This window comes from Gymnoscopelus microlampas, assembly GCF_963454915.1.
Source record: "Gymnoscopelus microlampas genome assembly, chromosome: 5".
NCBI lineage: Eukaryota > Metazoa > Chordata > Actinopteri > Myctophiformes > Myctophidae > Gymnoscopelus > Gymnoscopelus microlampas.
Genome location: NC_139942.1, coordinates 17,490,032 through 17,512,119, shown reverse-complemented (window position 1 = coordinate 17,512,119; position 22,088 = coordinate 17,490,032). Strand labels below are relative to the sequence as shown.

The 22,088-nt window shown below is 44.7% G+C and overlaps 2 protein-coding genes across 2 annotated transcripts in view; one reads left to right on the top strand and one right to left on the bottom strand.

Moving 5' to 3' along the window:
* The window catches only part of LOC311045955 (ephrin type-B receptor 3-like), a gene marked incomplete at its 5' end in the record, with an annotated part of 83,070 nt that extends 80,160 nt beyond the window's left edge, over positions 1 to 2,910 (bottom strand). Inside the window, 1 exon segment of the mRNA XM_084058027.1 lies at positions 2,868 to 2,910. Coding sequence (XP_083914153.1) covers positions 2,868 to 2,910 — 43 coding nt within the window.
* Positions 2,911 to 8,622: 5,712 nt separating this feature from the next.
* Positions 8,623 to 22,088, top strand: part of LOC311045954 (ephrin type-B receptor 3-like) — a gene marked incomplete at its 3' end in the record, with an annotated part of 43,117 nt that continues 29,651 nt past the window's right edge. Inside the window, exons 1-2 of the mRNA XM_084058026.1 lie at positions 8,623 to 9,290; positions 15,413 to 15,568. Of these exons, the coding sequence (XP_083914152.1) occupies positions 8,648 to 9,290; positions 15,413 to 15,568 (799 nt within the window). The 5' untranslated portion in view covers positions 8,623 to 8,647. The remainder of the gene's footprint in view (positions 9,291 to 15,412; positions 15,569 to 22,088) is intronic.

Genomic DNA, 22,088 nt, shown 5'->3' with positions numbered 1-22,088 from the left:
TTTACAGCGTTGTTTACGCAGTGTGTGTTTGTTTAGCTTTTAGGGGGTGGTGGTGGGTGCAGGGGGTCGGGGAGGGTACTAAAAACAAATGGGAAACATGCTGCCTGACGTTTGTGTGGCAGAACACACTATTTAGGGAAAACGCTCGAGAATGTGTAATAATTTGCTGGTGGCAGCGACTGACTGACTGACTGACTGACTGACTGACTGACTGTCTGCACCTAGTGTTGCCAGATTCTGTGAGAGAAACAAGCAACCGGGTCTAGGAAAACAAGCCCAAAAATAAGTGACTATTTGGGCCACATGAGCACTTTAAAGGTAGGGTAAGTGATATTTTTTGGTTAAAACAAAAAGTATTTTTTTAAAAGGTTAAAATACTATATTCTGATAGTAATCATTGCTATAGAGTGTTTTTTCAGTAACAGGAGTCTCCCCGTCTCTCCAGCTCTTTAATAAACAGAAAATACATTTTTCGGTAGGTGTCAAAATCTCAGCCAATCAGGAGAAAGTACCCATTTTTAAGCTTAATTTGTATAGTGTTCCAGTTCCAATTTTGCCTGCTCATTTCTTAGTGTCATCACTTCCAATTTCACTTGTTTAATCTGTATCCTGATTGAGTTCTCTATCCTGATTGGATAAAATTGGAAATGAAACTGAAACTGAAACGAAAATGCATTTTCTGTTTAATAAAGAGGTGGAGAGACAAGGAGACTCCTAATACTGAACAAACACTCTATAGCAATGAGTACTATCAGAATATAGAGCTATTTAACACTTATTTTAACCAAAGCAAATCACTTACCCTACCTTTAAACATATGCATCAGCTATTTGAAAATAGCCGATCTACAAGCTCACAACGCGTCGCATCGCGACGCGTTGTGAGCTTGTAGATCTGCTATTTTCAAATAAAATCTTGGGGGGGAAATCATAATAAGCAGATCTGGCAACACGGCCTGCACCCCACCCGCCCCATGGCCTTGAGATAAAGCCATGGCAGACAGCGCCCATGTCATTACAGCTTACCTAACCCACTGGTTTTCAAAGTGGGGGTCCAGGGACCGCCATGGGGTTCAAATGGACCCTTTACTGTAACTCTGAGAGAGTACAAACGTAATAGGGGTCCATTTGGTTCCATGTATGTACGCTCTCAGAGTTACAGATCCGACCATTTAGAAGCAGTTAGTTAACCCGTGTACCTTGAATGTGTTTGAAACACACACGCACACGCGCACACGCACACGCACACGCACACGCACACGCACACGCACACACGCACACACGCACACACGCAACAACAAAGGCTTGATCAGTAAAAGCATGGAGGCTGTCATTTATAATATAATTGCCCGAGGGCAAATTACAGGTAGGGAATTAACTAGGTTTTTAGTTGATCCCTCCCCCCCCCCCCCCGCTCCTCACCCCCCCACCCATAGGAATAGTGTAGAAAATAAAACAACATGAATTTGACCCGGGGGCTAACAACCTGACAGACCCCCCCTCCCCTCCCCTCCCCTCTCACCCCTCCCCCCTCACTCCCCGGCCAGTGTAATTTGTCTTTTTTTTGCTACGTGCGCGCAAAGGCAGTCAATGGAAACGGTGTGGGTTGCCATGGAAACTATCCCACGGCTGGTTCTTCTCTCTCTCTCTCTCTCTCTCTCTCTTCCTATAAGGCCCGGGCGTGAATGTCCCCCCTAGCAACACTGGTTTGTCAAACGTCCGGCCCGGGGACCCCTAGCAGGGCCCCCAAATGGACCCTTAAACACGGGTCTGTAACTCCAAGAGTGTACCAATGGAACCAAACGGACCCTTAACACGGGTCTGTAACTCCGAGAGCGTACGAATGGAACCAATTTGTACGCTCGCAAAGCTAAATTGAGGATTTTACAGTGTAAATTGGGGTTTCGGTATAGTTTATCAATGGTTCTTGACCTTTTTTAATTTCAAAGATCCCCCAGTTTGATATGCATTAGGCCACGGAAACCCACGTTTGATATACGATTTTTTATCTCTGGGATCGCAATCTACACTGGAAAATCCTCACTGTCTTTGTGTAACGCAACGGGACCATTTGGTTACATTTGTAAGCTCTCTTGAGTTACAGACCCTTAACCCTTTGATACCCAACGCATCTGTGTCATTTTTTGATTTGAGCTAAAAAGCATTATTTTACACTTTGGCTATTCAAAAATAGCAGATATACAAGCTCGTAGAGTGCCGCGCTACGAGCTTGTATATCTGCTATTTTTGAAAAAACGTGAAAATGTGTGCAAATTGAATATATATATTATTTTAAAGCGAACATTTTTAACTCAAATCTTTGCTTCTGGGGGTCCCTGGAACAAAACATTTTGAGATGGGGGTCGGCGGCCAAATACATATGATTTTGGGGGTCCTTGACCTGAAAAAGTTTGAGAACCACTGATATAGATACGTTCATACGTTTTTCAGAAAACTGTTAGAAGACATTTGTAGAATCGGCATCAGGTCTCAATGGGTTAAAGAAGAATTCAGGGCAAAAACATTCAGCCAGGTTATTTCCCTATTATTTTATCATATCATCATTGTTGGGTGGAAACCTTCGTATGTCCAAAAGTGTTACTTTTCCGGATTCAAATTCTAAAATCGGCAGGTCGGCAAGCTCAAAACGCATCGCTTCGCGCCGCGTTTCTAGCTGGCAGATCTACTATTGATGCTTTGGTGTGACGCAGTAGTATGATCAAGTAGGGCGTTTATTTACCAAAAAACAGTTTGAATCCGTTTGGTTCTTCTATTCGTACACTCTCAGAGTCACAGACCCGTTGTGACGTGCCATTTGGACCGGCTGGTGGTCCCCCTGGACCCCGACGTTGAGAAACGACGTCCTACCGTAGGCCGCCATCCCTTCCTCCACGTTCCTCAACAAGCTCATATCGGTGTTGTCGGGCAGAAACCTCTAATCTCATATTTAACCCATTAAGATCTGGACCTGTGCCATTTTTAGATTTGAGCTAAAAAAGCATTATTTTACACTTTGGGCTATTAAAAAATAGCAGACCTACAAGCTCGTAGCGCGGCACCGAGTGCCGCGATACGAGCTTGTAGATCTGCTATTTTTTTTTATTGTGAAAATGTGTGCAAATCTTTGAATACACATATTTTTAAAGCAAACATTTTTAACTCAAATCTTTGCTTCAGGGGGGGTCCCTGGAACAAAATATTTTGATGGGGGTCCGCGGCCAAATACATATCATTTTGGGGGTCCTTCACATGAAAAAATTGAGCACCACTGATATAGAAACATACGTTTTTCAGAATACTGCTGGGATTTAGGAGACATGTAGAGTCGGCTTCAGGTCTCAATGGGTTAAACCTTTTGTGTTTTTTCATAACTGAATGCCCTACTCGATCACACTACAGCGGCGCACGAAAGCAGCAGGTCCGCCAGCTCGTGCGTGCCGCGTTTTTGAGCTTGTAGATCTGCTACTTTTGCTATTTCTGAATTTGAATCCCGAAAAGTAACAGTTTTGGACATGTGAGGTTTCCACCTGACAGACACGATATGTTTTTTTGGGTGGGGGGGGGGGGGGGGGGGGGGGGGCAATTATCATATCCCTGAGACACTAGCTGCTTCAACGTGTTGCCGGTTGATTTATGGCACATAACGGCTTGCTCTCGGACGCGCCGCTTGAAGGAATAAATTGCGTTGCACAGGCCTGCTGGATGTGTGTGTGTGTGTGTGTGTGTGTGTGTGTGTGTGTGTGTGTGTGTGTGTGTGGACGGGAGAGTTATGCATTATTTTTCCTCCACCACTGAAGTAATCAATTTTTTGGGGGGAGAGAGCTCATTTGTTATGGTAATGAAGAGTTTGCCGGGTCTGAAGGGAAATTTGGTTAAAGCCAAAAAGGATTGACTTCCTCGCGAAGGTTATTTCCTCATGGACAGAATTTATCGACCGACACAGTCATTTATATTATCGACGCCAACCCCAGTATTTTATATAGACCCATGGCTTTGACTGCAAAAATGTCGGGTTGGTTTTCTTTTAGACAATCTACGCACACACACACGCAGACACACACACACACACACACACACACACACACACACACACACACACACACACACACACACACACACACACACACACACACACACACACACACACACACACACACACACACACACACACACACACACACACACACACACGCGCGAGTGCCGATACTTTGAATTGAAATATTGCCTGATTTACTGTGTGGAGCGATATGCAGAGAGGCGCGTCTAGGATTGTCCTTAGATGACTATTTTCAAAGCCAAACAGTTTTCTGTGAAGATTTTCAAAGACGAGCCCCTCAGCGTAAATAGGTATTTCTTACCCAGATTGCATGCAAATAACAGTATTCATCGGGCCAGAAGAGTAGGCACTGAAAAAAAAAAAAAAAAAAACCAAAGCACTTAAGTTGAAGTGCTTTGGAGTGCCCACCATTGTGCAATCACACTGATGACATTGCATTTAGATTGCCTTTTTAATAAATAACTCAGCTGTTTGCATGATAGAATAAGCATGTCGTTTTAGGAGGAATGCATGCCATTTAAAATGTATACCCCCTCGTAACCTCTCAGCACTACTTGCACATTCATGCGTTATTTAGAAACGCACGCGTTCCTGTGGATGCCATATCGATTTGCAACTCTTAACGGCTAAAAATGTCATATATTCTGCTCACCTCCCTATATGCCGCTATTACTGTGAGGCAGCGTTTCCCAACCTGTGGGGCCGGGGCCCACTGACGGGCCGTGAGGATATCGCAAGTGGGCCCCCAAATAATTGACAAAACGCTACGATTTTGATCATAATATAACAATCATAATTTTAATAACCCATTAAGACCTGAGGGCGATTCTTAGGCAATGCCTCCAAATCGCAACGGTTTTCTGAAAAACGTACGTTTCTATATCAGTGGTGCTCAAACTGTTTCATGTCAAGGACCCCCAAAATGATATGCATTTGGCCGCGGACCCCCATCTCAAAATATTTTGTTCCAGGGACCCCCCAGAAGCAAAGATTTGAGTTAAAAGGTTCACTTTAAAAGAATATAAATATATTAATTTGCACACATTTTCTCGATGTTTCAAAAATAGCAGATCTACAAGCGCGGCACTCGGTGCCGCGCTACGAGCTTGTAGATCTGCTATTTTTGAATAGCCAAAAATAATGCTTTTTTAGCTCAAATCAAAAAATGACACAGACGCGTCCCAGGTCTTAAAGGGTTCAAAGAAATAACGTCAAAATGTTTTTCATTGAGATACCGGTAAATAGGAACTTATATGATACCATATAGTATACTATTATATAGTATAATACGTTAATTCCATTGATCCAAGCCCGGAACACAATCGAAAGGCACGGAAATGCTCTGAAATTGCACCGCGGCCCACCCACCCCTCTAAAATACACGCGGCCCACCACTCTTGACGACTGGCTGCCGCGTTAAGTGGTCAGATGGGCGGGCCGTGATCCTCCAAGTGGGCCCAGATCCAGAAAAGGTTGGGACGGAACCACTGTGCTGTATCGATTGCAACGTCTTAATGGGCTACAATCTTACATGTGCTGTGCTTTCTCCTCCCTGTGCTGCTATTACCGTACGATGTTTACCAGCTGCAGTGGGTGTGTGCTCTGCTACCATCCAAGTAATTAATGATGCTCTAGAACAGTGGTTTCCAACCTTTTTACGGGGGTCAGGGCCCCACATGACACTCTCAATAGCGTTTGCGGGCGGGGCGCGCGGGTGATGCAGTGAGTGGTGAAGTGCCTGGGTTCGAATGAAGGGGCAAACTCGGTGGAATAGGCTCTATGCACAGCAGCCATATTGTGAAGAAATTCACAGGTGTTACCAATGATACTGATGAAGGTTCTGTTCCATTTAGTGTAGCACAGTAGCTCTCAGACTTTTTAATTTCCACGACCCCCATAACTGAGAGATGTACAAATGGAACCAATTACGGGTCCATTTGGTTCCATTTGTACACTCTCAGAGTTACACACCCGTAAGGGGCCATTTGGAACCCCCTCAAGGAACCATGAGGGTCCCTGGACCCCAATTTTAGACCCACTGGTGTAGCAGAGTGTTTCCAGTGAGCCAATATGCACAATATCAGCACCCTGACTCATGACCAGAATGGAACAGAGCCTTCATTAGTATCATTGGCAACACCTGTGAATTTCTTCACTATGGCTGCTGTGCATAGAGCCTATTGAAGCTCACTGCCGGGTTCTCACTCAGCCTTCTGTTCCTATTAATGGCCCAGCAGATACTCTATACCGCTAGCAATACATTATAATCTCAATACGACTGAATGAGGTTTTGGGCGAAGTTTACACTTAATTTTATTACCTTAGTAAACAAACCTTTTCATAAACACTTTATGTTTCGCTAGTTTCAAGTATTTTTTTTTTTTTAATAATCACGATATGCCTTTAGTAAGTTATGCTCCCAATAATTAAAACATTGATGATAAAAAAAAATCCTTCATTTACGGTCTGGAGAAACCAATGGCGTCACTTTGTTCGTTCATTTTTTACGTTCTATGGTTCGAATCCACCGTGGTGCATCGGGCTTTGTCGAGCATCTATACCAACACAATTGGCCCGTGTTTGGGGGAGGGAACTAGGGAAGCCGGGCGGGGAGGGAGGGTGATATTGGTCATTGTTGCGCGTACTCCTATGGGACGGCACCTGTCAGCGGGGAGTGTTGGGCGGGAGGAGTATGCCGAAGGCCCTATGTCCTCCCGGTGGGGGCTCCTCACTGGCAAGTGGACCAATAGGATACAACAGCAGAAATGTGTGTGAGGGAGGAATTCATTGGCATAACGACTAAATTGTGGAGAAAAAGAGGGTAAAAAATGATTGGCTACTCTAAATTTAAAGGAAAAAAAGAAAAGAACAAAAAGGTTAAAGCACTATATTCTGATAGTAATCATTGTTCTAGAGTGTTTGTTCAGTGACAGAGGTCTCCCCGTCTCTCCAGCTCTTTAATAAACATAAAATACATTTTCAGGTGGGTTGCCAATTTCAGCCAATTAGGAGAGAGTACCCATTTATCAGCTTCAATTTTTGATTGTGTTCCAGTTCCAAGTTTGTCTGCTCATTTCTTGGTGTCATCACTTCCAATTTCACTTGTTCATCCTGTATCCCGTCTGAGTTCTCTCTCCTGATTGGATAAAATTGGTATTCCGACCTATAAATGCATTTTCTGTTTACTAAAGAGCTGGAGAGACAGGGACACTCTATTTAACGTGTATTTTTTAACACAAAAAAAAATCACTCACCCTACCTTTAACACTGCAGCCGTATTAAGTGGTCCGATGGGTGGGCCGCATGCATTTTCAAAGCATGTTTATTTTAACGATGAATCAATTGATTGTGTTCCGGCTTGGATCAATGGAACGAACGTAGTATACTTAACTTTTATTTATTGGTATCCCAATGAAAACTAATTTGTCAAGAAAAAAGACAATGACTTTTTTTTAATATTAGTTTTATTAGTGTTTTATTTGGGGGCCCACTTGCAACTTCCTCACGGCCCACCAGTGGGGCCCAGACCCACATGTTGGGAGTCACTGCTGTAAGGTGTTTAGCTTACCAGCTGCAGTGGGTGTAGTCTGGTAGCATCCCAGTAATTAATGATAAGTCTAGAGGTTATTCAAACCTTGGTCAAACTGAACGGACTCCATTAAACAAATGGGCATAACGCGTGAAATCTGCCTTAATGCGAAATACATTCTATTAATAGTGTGCAATCATTGGAATTTTCTTGTTGATTCATGCAATTACAGGCAATTTAACAGCAAATTATACCCACACACAGGGGTTATGTGTGGCACATACCCACTGTGAATTTTGCCTTGTGTTCCAGTCATCTGAACACTATGTTTGATTGACTGTCACTATCGGTTAGGCCACTCTGCGTTCAATATTAGGATTCCTACGGGGTGAGTTGTTTATTGAGCTTAGCTAGGAATACAAATGACACAGACTTTAATTAGTAAAAAAAAATAAAGGTTTTAAATTAATTAATACATTTCATAGCACGAAAAACACTCTGAGTTAAATTAACGCTGAGGATTATACTATGCAGACTTCCCTTGTGTATTGTATGACATTTTGCAATCTCTCTCATCATCAGCTGTTCATAATTGGGTTGCCAATACCTGAAATTCAAATAAGGGACACGTGGCCCGGGTGTCCCCAGAAAAAAAAACAATCCTAGTACAGAGACAACTCAGGTTCAGTTTACTGAGGGTTTAAGTGGTGTATTATAGTATATGTTTGAACTTGTAAGATGTGTGTCATTGATTGATTCCCAAAATAAGGAACAACGTGTGTCCCTTATCGGTTCAATTGATTGATTGATTGATTGATTGATTGAATACTTTATTAACATGCTTATTAGCAGTACAGGTGGTACAGTCAAAGGTCATGCTAAAAAGGATAACACAAAAAGCCCCCAGGGGCTTGTTTCCGTTGTGGTTCCTTCATGAGGGCACGCGTCTTTTAGTTTCCAAAAAGGGACGATTCCTCAGTTGGCTATAACGCTATAGCCATTAACGCTCCTCTGTCCGCTTTTCCTTCCCAGTGGGAAGAAGTGAGCGGCTACGACGACTCCATGAGCCCCATCCGGACCTACCAGGTGTGCAACGTCCGGCAGCCCAACCAGAACAACTGGCTCCGGACGGACTTCGTCCCCCGGAAGGGCGTCCTCCGCGTCTACGTGGAGCTCAAGTTCTCCGTGCGCGACTGCGCCAGCATCCCCAACATCCCCGGCTCGTGCAAGGAGACCTTCAACCTCTTCTACTACGAGTCCGACGGCGACACGGCCACCGAGGCCAGCCCGCTCTGGCGGGAGAACCCGTACGTTAAGGTGGACACCATCGCCCCGGACGAGAGCTTCTCCCTGCTGGAGGCGGGCCGGATCAACACCAAGGTGCGCAGCTTCGGCCCGCTCTCCCGCGCCGGCTTCTACCTGGCCTTCCAGGACCTCGGCGCCTGCATGTCGCTCATCTCCGTGCGGGTGTTCTTCAAGAAGTGCTCCACCACCATCGCCAACTTCGCCGTGTTCCCCGAGACGGCGACGGGCGCCGAGGCCACCTCCCTGGTCATCGCCCCGGGCGCCTGCGTGTCCAACGCCATGGAGGTGTCCGTGCCGCTCAAGCTCTACTGCAACGGCGACGGCGAGTGGATGGTCCCCGTGGGCTCCTGCACCTGCGTGGCGGGGTTCGAGCCGTCCGCCGACGACACCCAGTGTCAGGGTAAGTTCTGCGATGTTTTTTTCTTGGCTTACGTTTCCGTTATAACGTCTCTGTCGGGGGTGGAAACCTCATACGTTCCAAAACTTTTCAAGATTTCAGATTCAAAAGTAGCAGATCTACAAGCTCGAAACGCGCCGCTTCGCGTCGCGTTTCGAGCTTGTGGATCTGCTACTTTCGAGCTTGTGGATCTGCTACTTTCGAGCTTGTGGATCTGCTACTTTCGATGCTTTTGTGCGACCGAGGAGGGCGTTCATTTACGAAAAAAACACAAAAACGTAGAATATGAAGATAAGAGGTGTTTTCGTAAACCAGAACCACCCCTGAAGAGGGAGGTATGTCATTAACCCATTAAGACCTCAGGCCGCTTCTAAACATTTTCTAAATCCTAACAGTTTTTCGGAAAAAAATATTTTAAAAATATTTTCACGATTTTTCAAAAATAGCAGATCTACAAGTTCATAGCGCGGCACTCGGTGCCGCGCTATGAGCTTGTATATCTGCTATTTTTGAATAGCCAATGAAACCTAAAGTGACACAGATGCGTCCCAGGTCTAAATGGGTTAAAGAAACTCATTAAAAAGAAAAAGTTAAAATAGCTCATCTACAAGCTCACAACGCGTCACGTTGTGAGCGTGTAGATCGGCTATTTTTTTTGCAATTTTCCTATATATTTCTTTTCATTTCTGGGTTCCCAGAGATCAGGGTTAGCACTGCCCAATAAATGCAGGTTCTGAGAACCGTATCTGAAACGGAGCCGTACAGCGTATTATGGAAACAAAAACCCAGAACCCGTGGTGAAATACGTTTGAACGGCTACATCGCGGTTCACTGTATAGTCTGTATAGTGGAAAAGAGCCTACGAGAGAGAGAAAGAGGACGGGGTGGGGGGTGGGGGGGACGGATGGTTCCCGTGGGCTCCCGTGTACCTGCATAGCAGGGCTTTTTTTGAGCCATCTGCAGACGACACTCGGTGCCAGGGTAAAGTGTATTTAAGAGGCGTTTTGACTTGTGTTTAACCGAGGCTCCTTTATATGCTCAGCACAAGACGCCCCCCCCCCCGCCCAACGCCCCCCACCCCTCCAGTCTGCCCCCCCCCCCCCCCCCCCCCCATCTTCTCCGCATTTATTGTGTTGCCTCCTGAATGGGGGGGGGGGGGTGAAGGAGGGTGGAGGAGAGTATGAATTAATAAGGTGTTTGAGGAGAGCAGCGGCATACAAATACTTGCGAGCTGCTGGCCAGGACAGGAGGAGGAGGGAGAGGAGAGATAGCACAGCTACAGGAACAGGGGAGCTAACGGTGTAGATACTACGTGCAAAGGAGGAAACAGGAGATAGTGTGTGGGAGGGAGGCCATGGCAAGAGGGAGATACTGGAAGGAGAGAGAGAGAGAAAGCGAGGGGAAAGGTAGAGATAGTATGGTTGGTAAAAGGGGTGTGAATTGCCAAAGCGCGGGGACAAAAAAAAACAACAGCCTCAGGGAGGGAGCGGAGAAAGAAAGAATTGAGTGTGGGTGGGTGGGGGTGCGGGGCGGGGGGGGGGCTTGGCACTTACACTGAGCTACTACACGAAAGCAGGCGGCGCGGGGGGAAGCGTTCTCTCACCTGGGCGTGAGAAATTTGTGTCGAACACGCGGCGGAGTAGCTCGTTCGTTGCCATTTGGCGGCTCAAGGTTAAAAGCTTGCCCCCCCCCCCCCCCCCCCCCCCGCAAACGCCTGATGAAAGACTCTCTCGGGGAGGGCTTTAGTCGGGCACTCGGCGATGAGGAAGTGTAATTTCCTCCGCGGGCTTCCCGTTAGTTAATCTACAGGCAGGCGCGCGCTCATTAACACCGCTCAGACCGACGCGAGCCAACAGTGCCATGCTAACATTAATCACCGGGACGTTTCATTCCTTAGCTCGGCCCCCGCGCCCGCCCCCCCCCTACCCCCCCCCCCCCCCCCCCCCCCGCCGTACCGAGAGGGGAGGGACGGGTAGAGGATAGGAGAAGAGATGGGAGGAGAGGGAAGGAGAGAGAGATAAGGGGAACGGGTGTGAGTAATACAGGGGAGGGCTATCTTTGATGTATCAAACAAAGACAAATCATCATGCCCTCCAATGGGGTTAATGGATTAAAACAAGTGGGAGAGAGAGGGGTGATTCAGCACCCTTTGCGACGGGGCCAGGAAAACAAACAAACAAAAATAAGACGCCGTAGCGTAATAGACGAGCATAAATCAGATCAGAGGAGCGTGTTAAGGGACTGGAGGTCCTGGTGAATTAAGATAATAAAAACACAGTTTTCATCTTATCTAACACTCGGCTGTTTATTTATTGCGTTGGATTTTCCAGAGCTATACAATGCGGGCCATTAGCTCCACTAATTTCCCTAAAAGTGGCATTCCAGGGAATTAGGATGGGACTTAAGTTCAAACTGAAAGAGCTCTTTGGCTAACTAGTTAATCACGCTGTATCCCGGCGGCCCGGGTTTTTATGAGCCCTCGTGCTGATACAACAGATGTTTGCCAGAGCCTCGTTTTTTTTTACGCCACAAGTCAGGAATGTGGGAAAACAGTGGAAATCTGTGGCTCGGGGAGGCTCATACGCACCAGACCCTCTACTGCTAATCCCCTTTATCTGAATCCCCCTTTGGTCAAGGCTTATTGCCGGGTTTATTCCTAAAACCCAACGTATCAGCCAACCTTTTGCTCGATACCATTTGCGTTGATTGATTTATTAACCACTTGGATGCATATTACTCGCCGTTGGCCATATTTCCTTCCAGATCTTCCCTGCTAATTCGCGCCAAGTTTGACGTCTCGCGTTTTTGAACTGATTTATTGGTTTATTATCGAGGCGATGGCGGGCCTTGTTTGTATGCAGCGATGTGGCCAAGAGCGCCCAGCCCTAAAAACAGACGCTGATTGATGGGTTTGGGGGGTGTATCCCTTTTTTTCTCCTTCCTACGAAGCCTTCTCTACGCCCGTTTGTCTGACGACTGCAATCTACTGTCAGCAGTCTGTCTTCATCCTCCTCGTCCCTTTCCTCCACTTCACTTGGGAACTTTTCCTGTCATCCTTTGCGCTCCTTTGGAAAGATTGATGTCGCCTCTTAGAGAGGATGAAACCCCAGAGCACATAATATGCCTTTATCTTATGCTAGACTAGATCTTTTTCTTTTGTGCATCGTCATCAGATGTCCCAACTCGGTGTCGTGCAGCCACGCCCGTGTCTCGGGTCCCACTTGGAGGAGGCCGGCCGTCTGGAGGTGGTCTGTACAGGGGGGGGGGGGGGGGGGGCGGTGACGATTACGTGGTGTTCTTCACAGGCGATTTGAAGCAGCCGGCCCCGATACGTAGGCGTTCAGCAGGGGTCAATAGGCTCAATGCACAGCGCAGCCATATTGTGAAGACATTCACAGGTGTTACCAATGATACTAATGAAGGCTCTGTTCCATTCTGGTCAAACAGAGGCCATGTAAGGGTCCATTTGGTAATCCTACCTATCAGTCATTTAGCTGGGGACTAGGGTTGTCCGATATTGGCTTTTTTACCGATAACCGATATACCGATATTGTCCAACTCTTAATTACCGATACCGATATCAACCGATACCGATATATGCGGGGATTATTGTGATTAGGGTAAGCTCAAATTTCATATCACACACACCATATACAGTAAGAACTCCTGTAACTTATTTATAAAGCAAAAAAAAAAAAAATCCAAAAAACGATACCGATATTTTCCCGATATCAATTGTTATGCTAATATCGGGAGGCCGATAATATCGGACATCCCTACTGGGGACCCCCATGGAACCCCCCCTCAAGGAAACCTGAGGGTCCCCAGACCCCACTTTGAGAACCACTGGATTAATGAACTGAAGTAATCATTAGATAATTAGTTAATATCTGAACGCTCCCATCTGTCAAGCTATTTCTATTTCTTCTAGGCTCTATGTACAGCGCAGCCATATTGTGAAGACATTCACAGGTGTTACCAATGATACTAATGAAGGCTCTGTTACAGAGTCAGGGTGCTGATATTGTGCATGTTGGCTCACTGGAAACACTCTGCTACACCAGTGGGTCTAAAATTTGGGTCTAGGGACCCTCATGGTTCCTTAAGGGGTTTCCAAATGGGCCCTTACGGGTCCATTTTGTTCCATTTGTACACTCTCAGAGTTATGGGGGTCTTGGAAATCTGAAAAATCTCAGAACCACTGTGCTACACTAAATGGAACAGGGCCTTCATTAGTATCATTGGTAGCACCTGTGAAGGAAGTGATAATAATGGCTGCTGCGCATAGAGCCTATTGTTGGGGCTGTGCTGCACAACAGGTACAGATACAGTAAGAGAAGTAGTGTAAGATATACAGCAAGAGTAGCAAAAAACTAACAAACACACAAACAAACAAAGAAGGAGCCATGGGAAGGATAACGTCACAAAAACACCATCAATAATGAACAACGGCATACAAAAAAGCAGTGGTGGGAAAAGTACTCAAATGTTTTACTTGAGTAAAAGTGTCAATACTGCAATGTAGAAGTACTCTGTTTACAATGAATAGTCCGGAATTCAAAATTGACTTGAGTAAAAGTACAAAAGTATTGGTATCAAAATGTGCTTAAAGTACCAAAAGTAAAAGTACTAAAATGTTTGAAAATAGCAGATCTACAAGCTCACAACGCGTCGCATAGCGATGCGTTGTGAGCTTGTAGATCTGCTATTTTCAAATAGCCTAGGTGTAGAATAGGGCTGAAGTGGTTAATGTATGTTTTATAATGTAATAATTTATATCTGCAAAGTAACTACAAACTAAAGTTTTCAAATAATTGTAGTGGAGTAAAAGTATAATATTTGCCTCTGAGACGTAATGGAGTGGAAGTAAAAGTATAGACAATTGGAAATACTAAGTAAAAGTACCTCAAATTTTTACTTAAGTACAGTGCTTGAGTAAATGTACTTAGTTACTTTCCACCACTGCAAAAAAAGCCATCTCTCGGGTCTGGTATATATAATGGTGGATACATATGGGCCCGGCCAACTCCCACTCTAGCTCCCAGGATGTCACCAGCCATGCGTTTGTAGACAGGTCCTCAGGGATAGAACTTAGCATCTGAGTCTACTTGGGGGCACTGCTTCAGTTGTGGTGTGTCATGCAGGCAGTGGTGTAAAGTAACTACGTACATTTACTCAAGTACTGTACTTAAGTACAATTTTGAGGTGTGTTTTTTTTTTACTTTAGTGGAGTATTTCCAATTTCCAGTACTTTTAGTTCTACTCCACTGCATCTCAGAGGCAAATTATTGTACTTTTGCTCCACTACAATTATTTGAAGACTTTAGTTTCTAGTTACTTTGCAGATATACATTATTATGTTATAAAACATACATTAACCACTATAGCCCTAATTTTTACCTAGGCTATTTGAAAATAGCCGATCTACAAGCTCGCAACGCGTCGCATCGCGACGCGTTGCGAGCTTGTAGATCTGCTATTTTCAAACGAGGAGACGAGGACGCTGGGCTTTACCTATTTGCTGTTTCTAACATTCGACATTTTGTTTTCAATGTTGTTCAGATGCAGTCAGATTGTTTGAGCTGTTGTGCTCTAGGAGTGATGGGGGGGGGGGGGGGGGGGGGCTTGCTGTTGTACAAGTTCTACACGGTTTCATTTTCCCTTTTGTTTTGCTTTTTGAGAGTATGAGTGCAACACTCTCTAAGAAACACCCTGTCCTTTTGTGGGATGTGTTTAGACTGAATTGTGGGCTTGCATTTCTGTTCACATATACATATATATATATATATATATGGTGGGGGGCGTGGCTGTGGAAAGGGGGCGTGTTTGGTTAAAAAAAGTCTCTTCAACGCGTCATGATTTGTTGCCATGTCTGCTCATTGTAAGCGACATTGCCCTTGTTTTTTCTGTGAAGGTGCTTGTAAAGACTGGTGGTTGCGGTTTCTAAAACGTTGATATTTGGCGTGTGTTATTGGTTGACATATTTCACACACACACTCTTACATTGGATATGTTATCCAATTAATTCTTGTTATTCTCTCTCCCTCTCTCTCCCTCTCTCTCCCTCTCTCTCTGTGTCTCTCTGTGTGTGTGTGTCTCTCTCTCTCTCTCTCTCACATCTACAGCTTGCGGCTCTGGAACCTTTAAATCCAAGTACGGCGAGGGATCGTGCTCGACCTGCCCCCTCAACAGCCGCTCCAGTGCCCGGGGAGCCAACATCTGCCCCTGCCAGCCCGCTTTCTATCGCGCCGACAGCGACCCGCCGGACTCCGCCTGCACCAGTAAGACCACCGTGCACCACCACTCTGCAACAGATCACACACTACTATAGCTTCAAACTGAAGTCAAAGGTTCCTTCGGCTTAGCCTGCAAACCGAGCTGAAAGCTCTGTGAGGACGAACCGGTTTTATTTCACCCGATGCGTTGTTTCATACTCGACGCAGCTCCGCCTTGAGTGCATGTGCATCAGACCACCACACACACTCTACAGCAGTGGTTCTCAAGCGTTTTTCATGTCAATACGAACCCCCAGATGGAGATGTATTTGGGCCGCGGACCCCCATCTGAAAATGCTTTGTGCCAGGCAGCACCTGTCTTTAACCCATTGAGACCTGAAGCCGATTCTACATGTCTCCTACATCTCAACAGTTTTCTGAAAAACGTATGTTTCTATATCAGTGGTGCTCAATCTTTTTCATGTCAAGGACCCCCAAAATGATATGTATTTGGCCGCGGACCCTCATCAAAATATGTTGTTCCAGGGACCCCCAGAAGCAACGATTTGAGTTATGTTCGCTTTAAAAATATATATATTCAAAGATTTGCACACATTTTCACAAATTTTCAAAAATAGCAGATCTACAAGTTCGTAGCGCGGCACTCGGTGCCGCGCTATGAGCTTGTATATCTGCTATTTTTGAATAGCCAAAATGTAAAATAATGCTTTTTAGCTCAAATCTAAAAATGACACAGTTCCAGGTCTTAATGGGTTAACTCATTTTGGGGACCCCTGGAACCCATCCCCCCCCCCCAACAGGACCCCACTTCGCGAACCAGCTGGCATGGTGATTTTTTGCCACCTGGATCTCTGAAATGATTGTTTTCATCAACCTCCTTCAACGTTGTTTTGACAACACATCATTTTTTTCTCAGAGATTTAAGCGTTTCTGTTGACAGATGCAACCGTGGGCAATGTGTGTGTGTGCACTATCTCCCACTATTAATTAATTGCCATCTGGTTGTGTTTGTAATCAGTCGGAGAGTGATTATTATAGAGGTTACCTTATCAGACAGCCTTTCTTTAATACAGTCCACTGATACGTTGCTGCCAGATTTGCCAGATAAGTAAAACAATATAAATCACAAGCGCAACCCTTGAGTTTCTGACCCAATCGTTCACGCATTCATGTCTCTGCGGCGGTGATGTTCAGCAAGTTAGAAACGCCAAAAGTTGAGATCGGTTATTTTCACCATCTGTTAGACGCTATATGAATACTAGGCCTAGCCCACCGTTGCAGAGGCCGTGGGTTTCAAATCCACCGCGGTGCATCCGGCTTTGTCGGGCGTCTAACACACGAACGCAATAGGCTCTATGCACAGCAGCCATATTGTGAAGACATTCACAGGTGTTGCCAATGATACTAATGAAGGCTCTGTTCCATTCTGGTCAGACAGAGTCAGGGTGCTGATATTGTGCACGTTGGTTCACTGGAAACACTCTGCTACACCTGTGGGTCTAAAATTGTGGTCCAGGGACCCTCATGGTTCCTTCAGGGGGTTCCAAATGTCCCCCTTACGGGTGTGAAACTCTGAGAGTGTACAAATGGAACCAAATGGACCCGTACGGGTCCATTTGGTTCCATTTGTACACTCTCAGAGTTATGGGGGTCGTGGAAATTAAAACGTCTGAGAACTACTGTGTGCTGCTAGCCTGATTATCAGCCTGAAGCTGCGTCGAGCTTCAGTCTGACATTGGCTGCAGTGTCCGCGATTACCAGGGGGAGGGGATTCAAATATCCCTAAACCAATCACAAGAGCTCCACGGATCCGCCTACATCTGACGTCATCGCACAGCTTGTTTTAGCAGATATTCGCCGATTGGCTTGTCGTTAGACCCACCCCCACCTCCGACTTGACAGGTTTTTCTTCGACCGTGAAAAGCCATAGGCTCACATTATGACACCAGACCAAGAGGAGCGGTGCACTCAGAGAGTGGACGGGGTCTATGGTCTGGAACCAGGCTAGTTGTGCTGCACTAAATGGAACAGAGCCTTCATTAGTATCATTGGTAACACCTGTGAAGGAAGTGATAATATGGATGCTGTGCATAGAGCCTATTGGCCCCCGTCTTCGGGGGAGGGAAGCCGGGCAGGGAGGAGGGTGATAATTGTCACTGCACGTATTCCTACGGGCTGGGGCGGCACTTGTTAGGGAGGAGTAGGACGAAACCTCTACGTCCTCCCGGTGGGGGCTCCTCACTGGCAGGTGAGTCGGTAGGATACAACAGCGGTGACAGTGACAACACAGAAATGTGTGTGGGGGAGGAGGAACATCGAAACAAAACACATGCGAGGGTTCGTGCGGTCAGTCACTGTAGTTAGCGGTTAAGCACCATACAGATCACACGGCAAGAGTTCTAACCCAAACAGCTTCTGCTCTATCTATTGATTTGTCACATGAGAGTGCTTTCCAGTGGTGTAAAGTAACCAAGTACATTTACTCAAGTACTGTTAGTACTTAAGTACACTTTTGAGGATTTTTTTACTTTACTGGAGTATTTCCCATTTTCTGTACTTTCACTTCTACTCCACTACGTCTCGGAGGCAAATATTGTACTTTTACTCCACTACAATTGTTTGAAAACTTCAGTTACTAGTTACTTTTCAGATATAAAGTATGATATTATGAAACACACATTAACCACTTTAGGCCTATTTTAAACCTAGGCTATTTGAAAATAGCCGATCTACAAGCTCACAACGCGTCGCATCGCGACGCGTTGTGAGCTTGTAGATCTGCTATTTTCAAACATTTATTACTTTTACTTTTGGTGCTTTAAGTACATTCTGATACCAATACTTTTGTACTTTTACTCAAGTCAATGTGTAATTCCGGACACTTACTTGTAACAGAGTACTTCTACATTGCAGTATTGATACGTTTACTTAGCATGTCCTCTCTTTATCTGTGCGTGGGATATTTCTCGTTCGTATAGCATGGAGTCGTGTGGGGGCGGCCGCAGGGTGGGGTGGGGGGGGGGGGGGGGGGTTGACTCCAGAGCCTTTTCCCGGCGGGGGGGTACGTGAAGAAAATGGTAAAAAATGCAAACACAGAGTGCGTTTCTCTGATAACTACAGGTCTGTGGTGGTTCTGTGACTGACGCTATACATGACCTCGCTGTCCCGCTTCTCGTTCTCCATGCGGAGACGGGCAGGCTTTCCCGGAGACGCTGCGGCGCGCGCGGGGAAAATTGCGCTTTGATGGGAACCGACATGTGACGCCGCGGCCTTGACCGTGTGAAATGCCCCGCCCTCACTCCTCCTCTCTCACACCCCTCCTCCCCCCCCCCACACACACACACAAGAGGCCCTTTTTCACCGCACTAAATGACACACACACACACGGCCCGTGCACTGTCACGCTCAGTGGTGGAAAGTAACTAAGTACATTTACTTAAGTACAATTTTGAGGTATTTGTACTTTACTTGAGTATTTCCAATTTCCAATACTTTTACTTCTACTCCACTACATCTCAGAGGCAAATATTGTACTTTTACTCCACTACAATTATATGAAAACTTTAGTTACTAGTTACTTTGCATATATAAATGATTACATTATAAAACATACATTAACCACTTTAGCCCTATTTTATACCTAGGCTATTTTTAGTACATTTTAGTACTTTTACAGTTTTTACTGTTTAAGTACATTTTGATACCAATACTTTAGTACTTTTACTCAAGTCAATTTTGAATTCCGGACTTTTACTTACTGCATTGCAGTATTGATACTTTTACTTAAGTGGAACATTTGAGTACTTTTCCCACCACTGCATATAGGCAGACAGGCAGGCAGATAGCACAGACTGCAAGACATATACCGTTGTTGTTGTCGGGCAGAAACCTCAAGTTACTTTTTGTTTTTGATTATTATTACAAAACATACATTAACCACTTCAGCTGTGTATACATTTCGGCCATTTGAAAATAGCAGATCTACAAGCTCACAATGCGTCGCGACACATTGTGAGCTTGTAGATCTGCTATTTTCAAAAGATTTGTATACATTTTATACGTTTGAAAACGTGTAAAATGGGACATTCTGCACAAGGAGTACTTTAAGTATATTTTGATGCCAGTACGTTTGTACTTTTACCCAAGTCAATTTAGAATTCCGGACTTTTACCTGTAGCAGAGCATGTCTACCTTGCAGTGTTGTGATACTTTTACTTAAGTAACAAACGTGAGTACTTTTTCCTACCGCTGTGTATTCGTTTGTGCCTCGCCAAAAGGGTGGCAGTGGTACTGTATGTTACACTATGAGAGTCCTGGCCATAGAGTACGACTGGCAGCTTGGACTCTGTGTGAGAGTGTGTGTGTGTGTGTGTGTGTGTGTGTGTGTGTGCGTGTGCGTGTGCGTGTGCGTGTGCGTGTGCGCGTGTGTGTGTGCGTACATGTGCCAGTGTGTGTTATAGCTTGTGTCCAATTAGCCCATGAAGGCCTGAGGTTCCGATTCTACAAAATGTCCTCTAAATTCTAAACAGTTTCTTTTTTAAAAACATGTTGCTATGTCAGTGGTTCTCAAAAGTTTTTCATGTCAAAGACCCCCAAAATGTATATGCATTTGGCCGCGGGACCCCCATCTCAAAATATTTTGTTCCAGGGACCCCCCAGAAGCAAAGATTTGAGTTAAAAATGTTCGCTTTAAAAAGAATATATATATTCAAAGATTTGCGCACATTTTCCCGATTTTTCAAAAAATAGCAGATATACAAGCTCGTAGCGCGGCACTCGGTGCCGCGCTATGAGCTTGTAGATCTGCTATTTTTGAATAGCCAAAGTGTAAAATAACACAATAAAAAGTGACACAGATGCGTTCCAGGTCTCAGTGGGTTAGAAGAGGCTCCACTCCAAGCGGTGTCGGCCTAATTAGAAAGGACAGGGCGAGCAGAGACAGAAGCCCTCACTCGCTCGCGGCCAGCCAGCCGCGGCGGAGCTGAACCGTACGGACGGGTGGTTTGATCTGTGTGTGGGAGAGAGCAGGAGGAACGGGAGACGTCCTGAAAAGCCTTTGGCGGTGGTGGACACACGTGATGATGAAGTACATTTACTTTGAGTCTCTCGTTTACTTTACTTGAGTGTTTGTATCCTTGCGGATTGGATACCTATATGACTTTCACTTCCACTACGTTTTTTTTTTATCCCACGATTTTGTAACCCTTGTTTTTTTCACCCAGTGCCAATGCCTAAAGCTGTAATCCTGGGCGCTACTCTCCCTCTGCCAGCCTGGGGAGAGCCCCGAACTGAGCTCCACTCCAGTACATTTTCAAAGACAAACGTTGTACCGTGTCGTTTCTAGGAAGGGAAAAGGTACATTATGAATTAACCACCTATAGTCCTATTTCAAATATAGTGTGGATTGTGAAATCTACAAGCTCACACAACCAGTGGTGGAAAGAGGACAATCTTTTTTTTTACTTAAGTAAAAGTATCAATACCGCAATGCAGAAATACTCTGTTACAAGTGAAAGTCTGGTATTCAAAATTTACTTGAGTAAAAGTACAAAAGTATTGGTATCAAAATGTACTTAAAGTACCAGAAGTAGAAAGTGCTCATTATGCAGAATGTGCCATTTCACAAGTTTTCAAATGTATAAAAAAAATCTTTTGAAACAGCAGATCTACAAGTTTACAATGCTTCGCAACACGACGCATTGTGAGCTTGTAGATCGGCTATTTTCAAATGGCCTAAACGTATATAGGGCTGAAGTGGTTAATGTATGTTTGTAATAATAATCAAAATCTACAAAGTATCTAGTAACTAAAGTTGTCAAATAATTGTAGTGGAGTAAAAGTACAATATTTGCCTCTGAGATGTAGTGGAGTAGAAGTAAAAGTACCTCAAAATTGTACAATGCATGAGTAAATGTACTTAGTTACTTTCCACCAATGACAACAACGCACTGTGAGCTTGTGGATTTTGAATATTTCTGGAAAATGTTTTTGAAAAAAAATGTCAAAACTGTAACACAGCATTGCATTGACATTCAAAATAAAATATACTTTGTAATTTGTACTTTTGAATACTTAAGTATATATCTTTTCCAAGTATTTAACTCGAGCACAAATCTGACGGAGCAACTTTTACTAACCATAGTTAACCGGGAGTATCTATACTTTGGTATAGAACCCCAGTACTTTGTCCACCGTACCACTGGCCTCCGGTTTGCACCGCCGATCCACCGCTGCACGCACGCGTTGGCGTGGCGTCTCTCCTTCCCTTCACTGAGACGAGATTTTTTTTTTACGCTCTTAACCCATTCAGACCGGGAACGCATCTGTGTCATTTTTTAGATTTTTTTGGGCTATTTATTTTTTTTAATCGTGAAAATGTGTGCAAATCTTTGAATATATATATATATATATATATATATATATATATATATATATATATATATATATATATATATATATATATATATATATTAAAAAACAATTTTTACTCAAATCTTTGCTTCTGGGGATTCTACACATGTCTTCTAAACTTTTTTTTTTTTAAGTACTTAACTTAACTTTTTTT